This window comes from Haliotis cracherodii, unplaced genomic scaffold (assembly GCF_022045235.1).
Source record: "Haliotis cracherodii isolate W230 unplaced genomic scaffold, xgHalCrac1.p SCAF_9, whole genome shotgun sequence".
NCBI lineage: Eukaryota > Metazoa > Mollusca > Gastropoda > Lepetellida > Haliotidae > Haliotis > Haliotis cracherodii.
Window position 1 is genome coordinate 42,199,487 of NW_027266343.1, and position 19,188 is coordinate 42,218,674.

At 41.6% G+C, this 19,188-nt stretch overlaps 1 protein-coding gene across 1 annotated transcript in view; it reads left to right on the forward strand.

Annotated features, from left to right (window-relative positions):
• The window catches only part of LOC139452428 (cilia- and flagella-associated protein 46-like), a 100,840-nt gene that overhangs the window by 13,660 nt on the left and 67,992 nt on the right, over window positions 1-19,188 (forward strand). The window contains exons 9-26 of the mRNA XM_071233901.1: window positions 2,016-2,115; window positions 3,942-4,040; window positions 4,337-4,527; window positions 5,112-5,208; window positions 5,717-5,848; window positions 6,370-6,487; window positions 7,428-7,557; window positions 8,984-9,118; window positions 9,602-9,770; window positions 10,177-10,310; window positions 11,041-11,253; window positions 12,455-12,689; window positions 13,953-14,102; window positions 14,798-14,908; window positions 15,757-15,935; window positions 16,847-16,978; window positions 17,343-17,514; window positions 18,396-18,602. Of these exons, the coding sequence (XP_071090002.1) occupies window positions 2,016-2,115; window positions 3,942-4,040; window positions 4,337-4,527; window positions 5,112-5,208; window positions 5,717-5,848; window positions 6,370-6,487; window positions 7,428-7,557; window positions 8,984-9,118; window positions 9,602-9,770; window positions 10,177-10,310; window positions 11,041-11,253; window positions 12,455-12,689; window positions 13,953-14,102; window positions 14,798-14,908; window positions 15,757-15,935; window positions 16,847-16,978; window positions 17,343-17,514; window positions 18,396-18,602 (2,704 nt within the window). The remainder of the gene's footprint in view (window positions 1-2,015; window positions 2,116-3,941; window positions 4,041-4,336; window positions 4,528-5,111; window positions 5,209-5,716; window positions 5,849-6,369; window positions 6,488-7,427; window positions 7,558-8,983; window positions 9,119-9,601; window positions 9,771-10,176; window positions 10,311-11,040; window positions 11,254-12,454; window positions 12,690-13,952; window positions 14,103-14,797; window positions 14,909-15,756; window positions 15,936-16,846; window positions 16,979-17,342; window positions 17,515-18,395; window positions 18,603-19,188) is intronic.

A 19,188-nucleotide genomic window follows, 5' to 3' on the forward strand; every position in this document is an offset into this window, starting at 1 on the left:
ACAATGTAATGCATGCATAAATGTGTCATGCAGCTCACCAGTGGCATGAAATATGTTGATTTCTTTCAGATTCTTATTTGCGTAGAGTTACTACTGGTATATTTATTGATAATTGATTGATATATAGTTAGCGATTATCGATCTCTAAAATCTATATCGATAGCCAGCCCTACCATTCTGTGAACAAATATGTATGATTGGTTGCCATGTAAGATGTCTCCACCTCTCCCAGGATACAGCCTTCTGCAAGACAATAGCTGACCCCAATATACAAAATTAGACATGGTGTTTTGGGCATCACCACTCAAGAAGGCTGCATGACGCAGTGAATCACATACTGCCCTACATCGTGTATGCAACCTGTTTTCTGCTCACATGTATATGATAATAGTCTGATATCTGTACATACCATATAAGAATAACAAATAATAATTGTTTTTTGTTCTACAGCTGATTATGAGAGCAAGAATTAGACTTGGCAAGGCAAATAATATTTCTCAGTCTCAAAGAATGTTTGTGTCAAGGGAGATAAGCCCTCTTACTAGATTTTGCATACTCTCCTTACACAATCACATGAAGCATAATTAAATCTCTCTCCTTGCCTGTGCCATGTGAGAGGTTTGCAAGTCGGGAGACAAGGGCGTGTAGGGTTAAGAAGTGCAGTATGTAATATGATGGACCATCAGACTTCGCCAAGTCAAGGCTATGTTATATTTTACTTGATGTCCTATTATCATGGTTGTGATATTCCAGCATGTCAGCACAATGTTTCTTATCAGCTCATTATCAAGACTTGTCAATCTTATTATAACTGTGTTGGTTGGTTGGATTGTTGTTTTACGCCGCACTCAGCAATATTCCAACTATATGACGGCGGTCTGTAAATAATCGAGTCTGGACCAGACAACCCAGTGATTAATATCATGAGCATCGATCCGCGCATTTGGGATCGATGACATGCATCAACCAAGACAGAGAGCCTGACCACCCGATCCCGTTAGTCGACTTTTACGACAAGCATAGTCGCCTTTTACGGCAAGCATGGGTTGCTGAAGACCTATTCTACCCCGGATCTTCACGGGTCTTATAACTATGTACTGTGTGTGACCCTGATATATGGTACTGTGTGTGTCCCCGATATATGGTACTGTGTGTGTCCCCGATATATGGTACTGTGTGTGTCCCCGATATATGGTACTGTGTGTGTCCCCGATATATGGTTTGATGTTGTCATTCATTGCTTGAAATTTTAACATTCTTTCCTTTGTATAGCTGATATATTCCTCATGCTTTGTCTCTTGATCTTTCTCTAAACATTCCCTAGAGCATTTTGAGTGAGATGTTTCCATAATTGGTTTTTGGTGAATCTCATCTGCTTATCTATATATTTTACTATTGAGTACATATGTACATATTGCCAGTTAATCTGGTTATGATTCAGCATATACAGGATATTTTCACATATGTTTTGATTATCTTTATATTGTGTAGGATATGTGCAATATTTTATGTTGTGCTGAATTATTTTGTATTTAAATTCATTTGGTTATTCATCATATCTGCATGTAACCTTGGTAACGTAATGGCTATTAGGCTAATATGCTGTAAATATAGTCATTGTGATTTTTTCAACCCTGTGTATGCAGTTCAGCAGGAGGATCTGTGTTTATGACGAGCATCTGCTATCAAGTTTGACATAAACTGTGATAAATCATGCAGTAGTGGAATCTTGTATATTTTATACATTTGTTTATGTCAACAATGAAAATTAAAGTATAATTTTCTACATGAGATAACGTATGTACGTGATGCACATCGCATCAGAATCAGCAGTCTGTGTCAAACACTATTGAGACTTTTAGACGGAATCTGGTGCTAGGCATAATGTTCAGAAGTATTGTGTGTTATTGTATAGATTTTTATTGGCTGAGCTTACTAGACCATATAGGCTTAGGACTAGTGGGTGTAGTTGCAAGCTGAATCAGTGTAAACAGCCATTCTTGATATCTCTTCAGGCCCTATCTACTGCTAGAGCTGGGCAGAATGTGTCTGGACCAAGACTTTGGTGACCTTGGTGATGCTTGTGTGGAACACACCAAGACTTGTGTCGTTAAGGTAAGTGTATGGAAACATCTATGTTACTTTTGTGACTTGTGTTGAGACAAAATATGAGCTCTGACATCCATGCTGATCTCATGGATAAGACCTGACCACATGGATAAGACCTGATCACATGGATGTGGGTTGATTGTATGGATATGGGCTGATCACATGTATGTGGGATGATTACATAGATAAGGTTGATCACATGGATTAGGGCCAATCACATGGATAAGGGCCAATCACATGGATAAGGGAGATCACATGGATAAGGGCCAATCACATGGATAAGGGCCAATCACATGGATAAGGGCCAATCACATGGATAAGGGCCAATCACATGGATAAGGGAGATCACATGGATAAGGGAGATCACATGGGTAAGGGAGATCACATGGATAAGGGAGATCAGATGTATAAGGGAGATCACATGGATAAGTGCTGATCACATGGATAAGGGCTGATCACAGAGATAAGGGCCAATCACATGGATAAGGGAGATCACATGGATAAGGGCGATCACATGGATAAGGGCTGATCACATGGATAAGGTTGATCACATGGATAAGGTTGATCACATGGATAAGGGCCAATCACATGGATAAATGCTGATCACATGGATAAGGGCCAATCACATGGATAAATGCTGATCACATGGATAAGGGCTGATCACTGATCACATAGGTAAGGGCCAATCACATGGATAAGGGCTGATCACATGGGTAAGGGCTGATCACATGGATAAGGGCTGATCACGTGGATAAGGGAGATCACATGGATAAGGGAGATCACATGGATAAGGGCTGATCACATGGATAAGTGCTGATCACATGGGTAAGGGCTGATCACATGGATAAGGGCTGATCACATGGATAAGGGCCAATCACATGGGTAAGGGCTGCTCACATGGATAAGTGCTGATCACATGGATAAGGGAGATCACATGGATAAGGGAGATCACATGGATAAGGGCTGATCACATGGATAAGGGAGATCACATGGATAAGGGAGATCACATGGATAAGGGCTGATCACATGGATAAGGGAGATCACATGGGTAAGGGCTGATCACATGGATAAGGGAGATCACATGGGTAAGGGCTGATCACATGGATAAGGGCCAATCACATGGATAAGGGAGATCACATGGATAAGGGTCATCACTTGGAGAAGGATGATCACATGGATAAGGGAGATCACATGAATAAGGGTGATCACATGGATAAGGGTGATCACATGGATAAAATCCCTATCACATGAATAAGACAAGGGTCCCTGTCTTTACCCTAATATTTTAAGTTGAAGTTTAGTGGGTCCTCAGATTCAAATTCTAAAGAAACAGATCTCAAGGACTCCCTTAAATTTGAATACTGCCTGGGATAATATTATTAAACTTTGCAATGCTCATTTAAGAACATAACATTGCATTTAAAATATGCAGATATCGTCTTTCTGCTGCATTTGCATGATTTCTCAAACAGTGGAAATTTGATATTTCAAAAACATGGCATGCACTTATTTTGAATTTTAACATTCTTCCTTATGCTGCATTTGTCGCCATTGAAAGTAGATAGTGTTCCAACGTGGGTAATGTTCGATAATCGGGAAAAAGTTGAATGAACTTGCATAATCAATCATACACTAGAGTTTATTTTTAATTCCAAGAGTGTTAGTTTGATCTCCTTGTTTTGGAAAAAATCCAGTAGGTGTGTTACTGGTGAATGACCCTCCATTTCACTTGGTTGAACACTGACTTTCGGTATGGTTGGTGGGTATTTGGAGAAAGGTTTGTATCTAGTCGTGGTGTAGCGCTGACATAAAGTACTGTTGTGTGTGTACAGGAGCAGGGGTTCTACCTGGAGCTGGAGTTTCTGCAGTGTGAGCTGATGGTCAAGTGTCTGGGGGAGAAACAGGAATCTTACCACAAGTCTGCCGTGGAGGTATGCCGAGAATCAGATCATAATCACACACATTCAGTACATGTGGATCACATTGTTTTGTCACAAGCAGTGTTGGACACAATTCTTATGCTCTTGTAGGGATTTAAAAAACTATTTTGTGGATGTTTAGTGAAATCTGTGTATGCACACAGCTGAATGTGGGTGACTAAACCTTTGAAATAAATTTATATTACGGTTCTGAAATTATGATAACCCTAAGACAATATAGCACTTATGTGACCCAAACAGTCTACAAACTATTAGCCAAACGATTCCATGTACCTTTATTCCTCCAGGTTCGTCAACAAGCCATCAAGCGTTGTGAGGAGGCCATTATGAATGCGATCAGACAGGGGGACCCAAACATCCTGCAGGCTGGCTGTGTGACTCAGTGGAACCTGTGTCTGCCTCTGCTCCAGCACAACCTCAGACAGACTGTGAGGAAACCCCTGACACTGCTGGCCGAAGCTCTGGAAGACATACAGAGGTGAGGTCACACGAACACTCTGCATACATAGCATGAAGATCACAGGGCCCTGTTGTCCAAGACACTGCAATTCACTGTGCAGAACTGTGCCCCTTACTAATGCCAGAGACCTATCATGGTTTGAATACCAGGGCCCTGTTCCGCAAAATGATCTTAGTGCTAAGTTTGTCAGGTGAATGTTAAAGTAAGAGTGAGTGAGTGAGTTGGGTTTATCGCCACTTTTAACAGTATTCCAGTTATATCACAGGGGTCAGATTAATGTGGGAGGAAAGCCCGAAGTGATGCAGGTCTGAGACGTTTACCACTTCAGTGAAACCCACGAGCACGGGTATGGTGCTGACAAACCTTGAAACATAATCCGGGCGAACGGTGATTCGAACCAGTCAGCAATGTTCCTGCTATAACACTGCATTTGGTGAAGAATTATGTCAGAGCCAGTAAACCAGTGGTTGAAAGCATGAGCAATGATTTAGAAGTTTGTTACTGTGTAAAATTGTCAGTAATATCTTGACAGCGTAATAGTTTGATTGCGAGTCTTGCTGGTGTTGGTGTCCTCTGTGTCATCTGTGTGGTGGGTGTTTCAGTCTGCTGATCCTGCTGCGGTGTCAGGTGCACACGGAGCTGGCCAAGTGTGAGGAGGATAGGGAACAGATCCAGGTGGCCATGGAGCATCTCAGGAAGGTGTGTAGCTTCTGTCTCCCTCTCCATGCTCTCAGACCCGTGAAGATCCGGGGTAGAATAGGTCTTCAGCAACCCATGCTTGCCGTACAAGGCGATTCGGCTTGTCGTAAAAGGCGACAAACGGCATCGGGTGGTCAGGCTCGCTGACTTGGTTGATGCATGTCATTGATCCCAATTATGTGGATCGATGCTCATGATATCAATCACTGGATTGTCTGGTCCAGACTCGATTATTTACAGACCGCCATCATATAGCTGGGATATCGCTGAGTGCGGCGTAAAACAACAAACCAACCAACAAAATCCATGCTCCCAGTCATAGTTAATACAGACGATATACATGAGCATATCCTCTCATCAAGTGACGGAGGAGGGAAGAGATATATTTTCACGAGTGGGGTTATTTTCTTTAAAGGCTTGGGATGTTCTAAATTATTTCACTTTGGATAGATAATCGTTGTTTGAAGATTATTCTGAACTCACCAGTGTGTGTATTGAATCCTGTCAGGCCCTGGAGCTGGATGATGGCGGTGTGTACCGAGAGAGGCTGGAGGTGTCGCTCCACAGACTGGAGCTGAGGTCAGAGCTGTACAAGGCTCCAGAGAGACCCGAGGACCAGGCTGCCATGATCATAGAACAGGTCAGCACAGCACAGCACAGCACAGCACATACATTTAAAACAAATGTTTAGTCACAATAACAATTTTTGGTATCAATTTGATTCAAAATGAATTACTGATAATTTGTTTCAATCATTCCTCAAAATATTTTTGAAAATTATATGAAAAGTATATTAGCCTATATGGTCATGTTTATTTAACGTCATCAGGTTTAAGATGTTTACAGACCTATACATAGATGTCTTTCATACTGAATAATAATATAGAAGAAATACCCCAAACAAAACAGAATGTTTGTTTGAATGAATGTGGTTTAAGAAATGAGAGTCTAAATATAATGTCCGGGATAAGGCTTGAAGATGAACAATAGTAGAAGTAAGCAAGACAACATACATGGTAATCATCATGAGATTGTATTGAGTTGGAACACAAATCAATGTCAAGTTTGAACATTAGTTTTCTGAAAGACAATGCATAGATAGGTTAATCCTGCAACATAGTGAAAACAAACGCTGCTTAATGTTCTGTAATCCTGTCTCAGGCACGTACAGCAGATTCGGGGACAATCCGGATGAAGCGGTCACTGTTGGTCAAGGCTGGTGAAGCACTGGCACCTGATGCCTTCCTCTTGGTTCTGGACAGTGAGAGCGATACTAAAGGTTATTATCTATATGGACTTGAATATACAAGTGAACTTAGGGCATGATGACATGATTCTTTCTGTGTGTGGGATACAGTCTACAACAGCTATTCACATCATCTGTTTGTTTGTTGTGTAATGCCACACACACCAATATTTCAGCTACATGATGGGAGGCCTGTACATAACTAGGTCATACAGACAAACCAGTGATTGATAATATCAGCATATTATAACATGCAATCCACCAAACCACTGAGCCATACCTGATCATAGGTTGATGGCAACCACTTGTGACTCAGAGTCTCCATTGGGGCACATCATCTAATTCGATTCTGTCTACTGTCCTTCAAACTAAAGTAACCCCTGAAAATCCAGGTTAGAAAAGGTCTTCAGCAGCCCATGCTTGCCATAAGAGTTGATTATGCTTGGAACATAGGCGACAAATGGGATCAGGTGCTCAGGACTTGGTTGATACATGTTGTCGTATCCCATCCATTGATGCTCATGATGTCAATCACTGGATTGTCTGGGCCAGAATCAATTATTTACAGACAGACATCATGTAGCTGGAATATTGATGAGTGTGGCATAAAACAAACAAACAAACAAACCACTGTCTGGACCTTTGATACATGTCTCCTACATTGATGTATTGACGAAAGAGAATTTTGTTGCTTCTAGACACTGGATGAATGTTTTTATTTTCCAAGGAGCTAAAAACATTTAAATGTAGTGCTCAACAAAATCCCAAAGTAAATCTTCTGATGAGAGGATGTTTTCTCTAAACAGTGTTACGTTTTTGTCAGAAGTCTTCGCAAATAGATATTCACTTTGCTTTTGTCTGAGAAGCACGAAGTTCAAACCTACTTAAATATTTAGGGAGACATATGGTCACTTATACCATTCATAGAACAATCATGACTTGGTACAACTCAGCAAGTGGTGGTATATTGCAGATATTGCCGGAGGTAAGGGACCACTGACCGTCATCAGACAGCTGTCTGGCAAGGCTAGACAGTTCACCAAGTGTGTAAAGAAAGCTGAAGGTCATCTCAAGAGACTGGGGGATGAGAATGAGAGAGAGAGGTAAGAGTTATTCCCACACCTCAAGGTGTATCGGTCAGTATGCCTCCAGTTGTGTCGTACAACCACCCAGGCTACTGTTGCATCATAGGGCCTCCGAGGCTCCAGTTGTGTTGTAGGACTTCTGAGGCTTCAGTTGTGACGAAGTACTTCGGAGGCTCCAGTTGTGTCTTGGGATCTCCGAGGCTCCAGTTGCGTTGAAGGATCTCCGAGGCTCCAGTTGCATCGTAGGACCTCCGAAGCTTTTTGTGTTGTAGGACTTCCAGGCTGCAGTTGTGTCGTAGGATCTCAAGGGCTCCAGTTGTGTCTTGTGATCACCGAGGCTCCAGTTGCATTGTAGGATCCCCGAGGCTCCAGTTGTATCGTAGGACCTCCGAGGCTTGTTGTGTTGTAGGACTTCCAGGCTGCAGTTGTGTCGTAGGATCTCCAAGGCTCCAGTTGTGTCGTAGGATCACCGAGGTTCCAGTTGCATTGTAGGATCCCTGAGGCTCCAGTTCAGGGTTAGAAATTGGCACTAGTCCTGTAGTCCTGGCCAAACTGCCCAATAGTAAAGGTATCATAAGGACTAGTAGACATTTGCCATTTTTAAGGGTTTTGCTATATGTTATCACTATAAGGACTAGTGGACTGAAACTGTTAGTTTCTACCGCTGCAGTTGCATCGTAGGACCTCCGAAGCTCGTTGTGTTGTAGGGCTTCCAGGCTGCAGTTTTGTCGTAGGATCTCCAAGGGTCCAGTTGTGTCGTAGGATCACCGAGGGTCCAGTTGCATCAGAGGACCTCTGGGGCTCCAGTTGTGACAAAGGATCTCCGAGGCTTCAGTTGTGACAAAGGATCTCCGAGGCTTCAGTTGCGTTGTAGGACCTCCAAGGCTCCAATTGTGTCGTAGGACCTCTGAGGCCCCATTTGTCGTAGGACTTCCGAGGCTCCAGTTGATTCGTAGGACCTCCGAGGCTCCAGTTGCATTGTAGGACATCCGAGGCTCCAGTTGCGTTGTAGGACTTCCCAGGCTCCTGTTGCGACGTAGGACCTCTGAGGCTCCAGTTGTGTTGTAGTACCTCTAAAGCTCCTATTGTGACGTAGGACCTCCATTTGCTGTATATAGACTGTATATGTCCCTATAATGAACTACGTTTATAACAAACTTAAAATAAGTGGTCCCTTTTAGTTCGTTATAACTGTAGTTTACTGTAGCCTAAAGTTAAGTGTGAAAATAAGAGGTGTTTGAGCTAATAAACAAATAAATCATGGCAATGAGACCAGAGGTGGGGGTTGAAGTGCAACAAATCCTTTCATCCATGGTTCTCATGCGTTGACCTGGCGAATAAGAAATATGTGTGCATGGTTGAAGGTAGATGTTCAAATGTGTAACAATATATTAACTTGTCATACCTTTAGCTTAAGCTATACATGAGTCGTCTTGTGTTCCAGGGCCAGATTGTGGGCAGATCTTGCTAAGACTGCTCGGAAGCAGGAGGTATGGGATGTATGTCGAGTGGCCAGTCGGTTCTGTATTCTGTATGACGACAGTAGATGGAGGACTGCCCCACTCGTGAAGACAGAAAGGTGAGAGATGGCACGTGTGATGTGTTTGGCTACAAGTGAAGTAGCAGCAAATTGAAGAATCAATGTTCATAAGAACTTAGATGTTTGCTTCATGAAGAAGGTAGATGTTAGGATAACATGCTGTGATGGTTGAATCAGGTGCACCTCAAGCTTGTGGTAAGACCTGGCTTCAATGGGGATTGGATGGTTGAGAACGTGACCTGGCAGATTGTCTGTGTCGTCATACCCTGATGGGGGACGGTTGGGTAGCCTAGTGGTTAAAGCGTTCGCTTGTCACGCCGAAGACCGGGGTTCGATTCCTGACATGGGTTCAATGTATGAAGCAAATTTCTGGTGTCCGCCACTGTGATATTGCTGTAAAAATGCTAAAAGGGGCGTGAATCCATACTCAAGCACTCATATCCTGATAGCATAGATCATTGCTGATTTACCACTGGTTACCATGGTTACAGGCTATCATGATGAATTATATATAATTTGTAGCCCCAAGCAAGAAAGGAGTCGTACAGCAGAGAGGGAGTCGAGAGATGAGGTTCCCATAGAGAAGACAGGGAGCCGGTTGGGGAGTCGCCCCACAACGCCAGTCAGTGTCAGTCTCTATGATAAAGACCTCATCAGGATTCTGGCCGAGGTCAACTTTATTCAGGGAGAGGTCAGCATGACTCGAATCTATTATACCCACAAACATTAATCAAATATATATAAACATGATGAATAAAAAAAGATTTGGAGACAGAGGACATAAGTGATTGTTCCTTATATAAGGAGCAGTGTTAAAGCTATTGCTCGTCACACCAAAAACCTTGACTCTATCTCCCACATGTTTACAGTACATAAACATCCTTAATAACAGTACTGATGTCATATGGCTAGAATATTGCGAAAAACAGCATACTTGCTCAAGTTATGTTAAAAAAGTAAAAATATTTAGTGATGAATTATTGTATTATCTTCATTAATAGCTTCCATTTTGATCCTATCCCATCTTTTATGGCCATCTGTATACCAAGATTTGATGCATGTGTTAGTAAAGGCCAAGTTTGACCTAATCTCTTTAGGCAATGGTCCACCTCCTCCGCAGCGAGGGTGTCCAGTTGAATGACAAGCCAATACCCCCCGAGGATAAGAGTAAGCATCCCAAGGGATATGTGGCCAAGAAACCCGAGGAGGACCCGGAATGGATCGAGTATTGGTGAGTTACAAAAGTACAGACGTCACCTTCTGTTCTCTCATGTTCCTCTTCGTATCATCTGAGACAAAGACACTACAACTCTTCGTTAAATGCAGTAGGACCAACTGATTATGGATTAGAATTCAATATTCATCCTACTTCTATCCCTTGATCTGTCAGCATAGAGGTATCACCAATATGGTAAACATCTAAGATTTGTGTCGCAACCATTTCCTCCCATAATAACCTGGCATGCTGTGAAATAATCAAAGTACTTTTTAAACCTTTTAATTCCTGTTTAGTCCTGCGCTTTATCCATTTTCTTATGTTTCATATGTGCACTAATATGCACTGAGACCCGTAAAGATCCGGGATAGAATTGGTCTTCAGTAACCCATGCTTGTCGTAAGAGGTGACTAACGGGATCAGGTGGTCAGACTCGCTGACTTGGTTGATGCATGTCATTGAATCCCAGTTGCATTTATCAATCAATGGATTGTTTGGTCAAGACTTGCTTATTTACAGACTGCCTTCATATAGCTGGAATATTGCTGAGTATGGCGTTAAACAAACAACCCAAAAATATGCACTGAATATTTAAAATGTCATTTTATTTAGCTTCCACACAATACATAACCATAATTATGATTGATAAATGGACACAGAAGATTTGCTGCAATGAAAGATTTAGCTAATCCAGATAACCACCATAATCCTATTGCTCCCCCCCCCCCCCCCCCCCATGTACCAGTGACTGGATCAACTCTCTGTCGGAGTGTGCCACCAACTCCTTTCTCCGTGGCCTCGCCCTGGGCATGGAGCTGGACGAGCCGTGGCTGGTGTGTAGCGGAGCCGCCTATGTGTGGAACTACAACAACCACGTGTTCACCCAGGACAGACACAGGGAGGTCATCGACACTCTCTCCACCATCCTGAGTGGCCTCAAGGCAGTGGGACATGCGGGGTGAGTGATACTGGATTATCAGCCATTTGGCTGCTTTTCAATGAGCTGTAACAATGATCATGGTGATGATGATAATGAGTGCTTCTTTGTAGAGCCTTATACAAATGTCAAGGGCATCCTCAAATCAATGAGCAATAACATTGATCCTAAAGATCATGAGCTGGTGAAATGGAGTTTAACATTGCATTCAAGATTACTGCACTTACATAGGGACGTGCATGCACATTGTGTGTGTGTGTGTGTGTGTGTGTGTGTGTGTGTGTGTGTGTGTGTGTGTGTGTGTGTGTGTGTGTGTGTGTGTGTGTGTGTGTGTGTGTGTGTGTGTGGCTGTGTGTGGCTGTGGCTGCTTGTACTAGTCTGGACAAATGCTGATTTTATAGTGCTAGTCCACTGAAATACCATGCCGCCCTTAATGCCGAGTGCCAGGCAGGGTAACAACAAGTGTCATCTTTTAACGTCTTTGTGGTATGACATGGCCGGGGATTGAACCTCTGACCATACAGATGCTCTACCACTAGATCACTTAGGTGGTCCTAATGATTATGATTATGATAATGAATGTTTCAGTGTAGAACTTTATCAAACAGCCCCCTCACATTACCCCCTCACATTTCTAACTCATTCTTCGCGGTACCAATTTCTAATTAATTGGTTAAAAAATCCATTTGTGATCAGTGTCAATCTCATTAAAATCAGATCTTAGTTTTCGCTATAGCTCAACAACGACCTGAAGACATCCCATTATGGTGCACGTCAGAATGACCTTTTACTAACTTTGACCGATCAATGAAATGACTTTAGCCAATCAGAAGACAGCTTTCTCAAGCTTTACGACACTGGTTTCAAACTGGCGACTACACTTCGAAACATATTTTGACGTATTCTCGATTAAAATTTTTAAAACTGATAAAAAGAACATTCTGTAATGGCTTATAGATGGCCTAGATTGTATGGATATAATAATAAAACCTGTAACTGTCGTTCAGAATACCCTCTGTTTAATATTTCGAGGTTGCATGATTTGAAAACACATTCCGTGTGTCACTTTCATGATTGATAAGCGACGCTCTGATTGGTTGGATGAAAGGTCGTTCTGACGTGACCCGTAATCATCAGGGTGTCCTCAGATCTTTGTTTAGTGATAGGGAGAACTTAGATCTGATTTTGATGAGATTGGATCAGTGTTATCTGTCTGTTGCAGAGAAACCATGATGCTTGTGAACATCTGTAACGCCCTGTCCACTGGCCTCATCAAGCCTTGGATCCCCGAGCCTCCCCCTAGGGAGGGTTACGAAGGGACCATGTCCCCTACCCCGGGAGATAAGTCGCCCAGCAAGAGTAAGGGAAAGAGTGCAGTCACCGGCAACAAGAGCAAGACTCCCTACACTGTGACCATCAGTCCTGATGCCATGCCAGATCTGAAGAAAGCAATTGAGGTAAATTGTCCATTGTAAAGGAAGGTGGTTTTGTTTTTTAAAATACATGGGGGTCATGGGTGGTCCAGCCTGCTTAGTCGTCACAATTCACTATACAGAGTTGCATCCATTAGGCCAGCAGGCAAGAAATCTCTGACCGTGAGTTCGAATCCCAGTTCGCTCAATTATTTTTCTAAGTTTGTCAGCACAGTACCTGTTCTCGTGGATTACCAATTAGAAAGAGATCTACATCACTTCATGCTTTCCAACACATTAAGCTGATACTGCATGATATATACCGTATTCGACGTAATAAGCGCCCCATTCTAATAAGTGCCCACAGCGATATTTGCTAATATATTGGCCAGTGAACAATCCCAATCAGCACCTCTTCCAATTGATCAATGTACACAAGACTTATTTATTCGTGTATAATATGCACTCGTGTATTATATGCACCCCATATCATGGGCAATTAAATTCTGGAAAATATATCTGTCGTGTCTAATACGCACAGACTTTTCTTTTGTATCATTTCAGGCTGTCAACATAAACCACGAAATTTACGATCTTCTGACTCTTTTTTTTCACCAAAATTTTATTATAATAAGAGCCACCTATTTCTTATTTTGAGAGCACCCTGGGCACTTATTATGTCGAATATGGTAATTGGAATACTGTTCAAAGTGGTATTAACTGACTAAAATCACAGGATTTAACAATCTGCCAATGCCATCTAAGTCAGATCTTTTGCTCTGATGTGACACCTCTCTCCATTCAGATTTGAGTACATTCATACAGAAAGTTGGATCAGGCAGGGACCTAAATATTTAGGTCCATGGGTCAGGTGAAGCCTGAGCTCTGACCACCCAGTCGAAATGAAGGATGTATGGGTTCTTGAGCCAATCACATGTCAGCTTTTCTTTACCACCTTTATCAGGAAATTCTGTTTTAACAAAACAAGATCCACAAAGAACACATATATTCCTTCGATAGTACTCCATTTTGGATGAAGATCCCATGGCATTTGGGGGATTGAACATATCCACAAGAATATTATGGCACGGTGTTCATCGGTTGCATTGTGAACAGGCCAATTGGAGGAAGTGAACATAATTTGTCACTTGGTTTGTCACTGTAATTTGAATTTTTTTTGGTCCATTTGGTCGTCACCATATTGATGATTTTGAAGCACATGTGTAGCATATATTAATAATTAAAAGAGAGTTTGTATAAGGTTACCTTGATGTGAGGCAAATTAAGTTTTATCGATGTTCTGTGCAGGTGTGCGAATATGTGATACAAGTGACCAGGGGAGACAACCCCCAGGATGTAGTGCCGATCTCTGTACGTCTGCCACTTCTCCAGACCTGGGTATTTGCGAAACAGATGGCGCAGCTACAGATCAGCAAGACCCTGGGCACTGATGATGATGTAATTATTGTTATATTTTTCTCATGCAGTGTTATATTATTCATTATCATTAATTCTGAGGTGACAGAGTTTAAAATGGTGTTTCTATGGACATGGGTTAGACTAGCTAGGTGCCATATTGCCCAGACAAGGTCTCTCCTTAATAAGGATGTTTACAAGCCTGATGACATTTCACAGTACATCACTTCAGGTATGAAATGAGGTGAGGTGAAATGGGGTTTAACGTCGCGTCCAAGATTATTGCACTTATATAGCGACGTGCATGCACGTGTATGTGTGTGTGTGTGGCTGCTTGTACTAGTCCGGACTGATGCCGATTTATAGTGCTAGCTCACTGAGATACCATGCCGCAGTTTAACATGAATACCCCACTCAGACACAGTATACTGACTCCGAGCCGACCAGTCCTTGTTTTAGCCCCTTAATGCGCCAGACAGGGTAACAACAAGAACCATCTTTTAACGTCTTTTTGTATGACGCGGCCGGGGATCAAACCTCGGACCTTCCGCTTGCTCCGGGCGGACGCTCTACCACAAGACGACGGAGGCGGTCAGGTATGAAATGAACTATGATAAATATCTTGTAGAGCTGACAGTGGACAGGTCCACATGCCACCAATATTTGCCGTGGCTATTCATTCTAGGGTTCTAGTCTTTAGGGTTATGGTTATTGTATTCATGTTTTCCTGCTTGTAGCACAACAATGAGGGTCAGAGGCCTATGACCAGGGCTATTGTTGCCACGGAAATGCTGTGTTTGTCTAAGAATGGAATTCTGGAGTTCAAGGAGACACCTTTCATTGGAGATGTACGTAAAATGTTTTTCTGTTATTCTATGTCCCAAGTGATTGTTGTGTGGCATGGTACACCAAAGCCATTGCTCACTGCTAATATATCATCCACTGTTTTCTTTTACAGTGGCTTGTTTGTCAACAATAATGTAGCTGGAATATTACTGACGCATAAATGAATTTTCACTCATCCTTTGAATATAGAATATGTTATTGAAAAGCAACTGCGTCAAAACATAACATCTTGATATTTGTGAATGAGCTTTCTGTTGAACGTCATGGGCACTGCTTCGGGGTCCTGATTGGTGTATTCCACTCAACACAATGACACATGACCGAATGGGGATGTTCCCACATTCTGGTGACCTAAGATTTTACAAAAGCTTCCAGACAAGTTGACTATTTCCTTAGAATGTCATGCAATTTTGTTCATGCACATGATAGAGAGCATGTCTACAACCTGAGTTTCCCATCCTACATTGTTCTCTGTGTTTGATACCCATGAAGATCCGGGGTAGATTTAGGTCTTCAGCAACCCATGCTCGTTGTAAGAGGCCACTAACGAGATCAGGTGGTCAGGCTTGCTGACTTGGTTGATGCATGTCATCGTATCTCATTCGCGTGGATCGATGCTCATGATGTCAATCATAGGATTGTCTGGTCCAGACTCGATTATTTGCAGACTGCCGTCATATAACTGGAATATTGCTGATTGCGGCGTTAAACATCAAACAAACAAACTCTGTGTTTGAATTTTAAATTTGTCCAGAAACTTACCAATTCATAAGAAAGGTCACTACAGATTATATCACAATATGTCAGCGTAATGTTTGAGGATTATCATCATCATCATCCTTTTACACAGATAGTACAAATGGTTGAGGACTGTAAGTGGAGTGACAAGTTTATAGAGCTGCAGATCTGGTCTCGACTCACATACCAGGCTTACCTCATCAAACATCACAACCTCGTCATGAGATGCAGCAAACACGCTCTGAAATTTGCTGTGGGAGGAACGGCACCAAAGGGAAAGAAATTAGAGGCGTAAGTATTCCTTGAACTACTTAGGAGTTAGTTGAGACTAACGTGGATCTAACATGTATCGGAGGAGAGTAGGTCCCCAGTGTCCCATGATGTTTGTTTGCTATAGTACATTGAAATGTTATATACCCGGTATATAAGAATGCGCAGCAAAGTAATTCCATATCTCTATAGTGTATGATGTACATGCTTTTTCTTCCAAAAAACAAGCTGTTTAGTGTGTGTGTTTGTAGTCACGCAATCTTAGTTGTTCATACATGGATGCATAAATCATAAATACAATAATTTGACCCATAAAAAGTATTTGAAATTTTAGTACAAATGTGTTGTATGTCAAAATATTTTTTTTGCTATCAAAATAGCAAGACCATGTCTCAAACAGTATTTGAACTACCACACAACACCATCTATAATACAACCCAGCCTAAAAGGGGACGTGACCCCTCTCTACAAACATAGTCCCCTGTCGGGATTCCAGGTTTGACTAGGACCCCAGCAACTTATGCTGGTCGTAAGAGGCGACAAAAATGGATTGGGTAGTCAGGCTTGGTGACTTGATTGATTGCGTGTCATCATACCCCAATGGCGTGGATCATTTGCCACAGCAGTATCAATCACTGGATTGCCTGTGACAGACTTCATTATTTACAGGCTGCCATTATTTAACTGAAATACTACTGAGTGCAGCGTTAAACAACAAACAAATATACTAGGGACCCCTTTTATCTCTCCTCATTCTAGGTACCAAGAATGTACGTTATGGATGGTGATATACGGTATATGGCTTATCATAAAGTGTTGGCCTTCGTCAAGAGTTGGTGCACCTTTTTTTTAAACTTTAGTGAGAAGATGTATGATAATGCAAAATCAAAGGAATTATGACATTTTTGTAAGTGACATATCCTTGTTTTCAGCCACAGGTACATGGTTGAGCAGGAGATGTTGAGTTATGCCAGTGGTCTTCAGGGTCAGAGTCTCATAGAGAACATGGGAGGCAAGAACCTACTTCGCCGCGAAGCCATGGAAGCCTTCCTCAACAGTTCAAGGTACATACTGTCCTCATGATCAAGTCTTTGAATGGCCTTTAGAAGGGATACACATAAGGAAGAGAATTTATAGATGTCAACTTCTTTATTATGAGGAAAACAACGTTTCGGAGTATATACTTACTCCTTCGTCACCTGAGCATATGCTCATCACCTGATGAAGGAGTAAGTATATTGGCCCATATAGGTTTTAAGTGTTGCTTGTTTTCCATGTACAGTATGAACTTTCTGTAAATTATATAAACCTCTCTCACATGTACAAATATATCTTTCTCAAATATATACATGCTTCTTTAAATCGGTATGTCACCTCTGGGTCCTACATGTACTATTGATGCTCAGTAACAGATTGCTTCTCTCCCAGGTTTGCTCGCAATGCCAACAACTATGAGCTTGTAATGACTGCAGCGAGACATTACTGGAACGCTTGTCTCCCCTTGGTTGGTCAGCCAATAGAACGAGAGCTTCTGAAAGAACCAATCCGGGTCATCCTTCAGTGTATCACAGCAACAGCCGAGAAACCACAAAAGAAGGAGGTAACATATCATTTGTAACGGTTGAATTTATTTTGTTGGTGTGACACAGTAAGGTAAGGTCAAATTTCGGTAAGCATGTCTGCTGGTATGGCTTTGTGTCTTTGTGCAACCTGCTGTGTCTCGGGAGTCTTCCAACAACATATTTTAAGTCAATCTGTCACCGTTATGAAGCAATTAAATGAAGACTCATCGACTAAAACTGAAGTCATCAAATATACGGCATTATATAAGATAGAAAAATGAATCAGGTCCCATTTTTTGTCAGGTCGCATATTGCTCAACAAAAGTAAATGAGAGTGGGGCTCCAATGTTCTTTAGACTATGATGTCAATGCATTAGGTACCATGTTGCGTTATGTCGTAGCACTGAATGATGTCATCAATGGAATGTCGCTGCAAGTTAGAAATTTAGGAAATACAAAAATGACCATGTTTTGCCCATTTGATAAAAAATGTTCACATTGACAGAGAATTTATGATGTTTTTTTTTGATAGATTAACATATTACCAACATGTTAAAATATTTTAAAAAGTTAAATGTTATAATTAGTATTAATTATACTTTTATGTAAAACTGTTAAGACTGTGAGTGATTTCCCTAAATGCCTCCATAGTAAAGTGTGAATTTCACATGGTAGCTCACAAGTGAGGCTTGCACTCAATAAAATGTGCACTAACCACCTTCATTCTTTGGACAGTTGGATAAAGATTTCAGAAATTCCTATCTTAGAAAATATGAAATACTCTTCTCACAGTCCAGCGGACATCCTTGATGAATTCTGGAATTCACTTTGCTTCAGATTAATTTCGTGTTTCTTTCTATGATAACTGCAGTTGGTTCATAATGTTCAGAAAGATTGAAGTTGAACTTTTTAATATTAGGATAAGATTGATGGTAAGGGTGAAGTTCAAGAACAGAAAGAAGTGGAGGTCAAGGACCAAGAGGTCAAGGACAACAAGGATGTCAAGGACACCAAGGACACCAAGGACACCAAGGACAAGAAAGCAGGAATGATCGGCAACCCAGAAGAGGACTTGACTTTGAGAGCAGCCCTGTATGGAGTTCTGTTCCAGTCGTACACAGATATGGTGAGTGATGAAGATTGGTCATCACATCTTTTGACCAAGTTTTGGCAATGACCTTGCTGATTTTGCTTCTGTGGAGATTCTGGGTTTAGATCCAACTTCCAAGTATCCTGTGATTATTGTAAGGGACTGGTGAGGAGGGGGCCGGTGAGATTAATTGTTCGGATCGTGAATGAAAAATTGACACAGCAAAGGAGGAGTGATAAAAAAATGTTACATGTATTTGGGGAGTTGGGGCCAGGGAAATATGTTACATAAAATGATATATGACCAGTACCTTAGGGATGACTAAATTAGGGATCAGGTGTTAAGTAAGGACCAATGTGTGATTGGCTGTTTGTGTTTCGTAACCCGTCATGTGCAGCGTTGCTCATGCTATTTACCACTCCATGGTTTATCTGGTCCTTATTTTATTAACAGGCCACTGTGATTATGACTGAAAAAAGTATAACCACATTCACTTATTTCCTAAGTTGGATAACTTGTTCCCAATCCATTTCAATCTAAATAAAATATGTTTAAATCAAATTTGTTTCTGCCCTTATACATGTGCCGTGACATCTTTGGTAGATGCTCACATTATCAACCA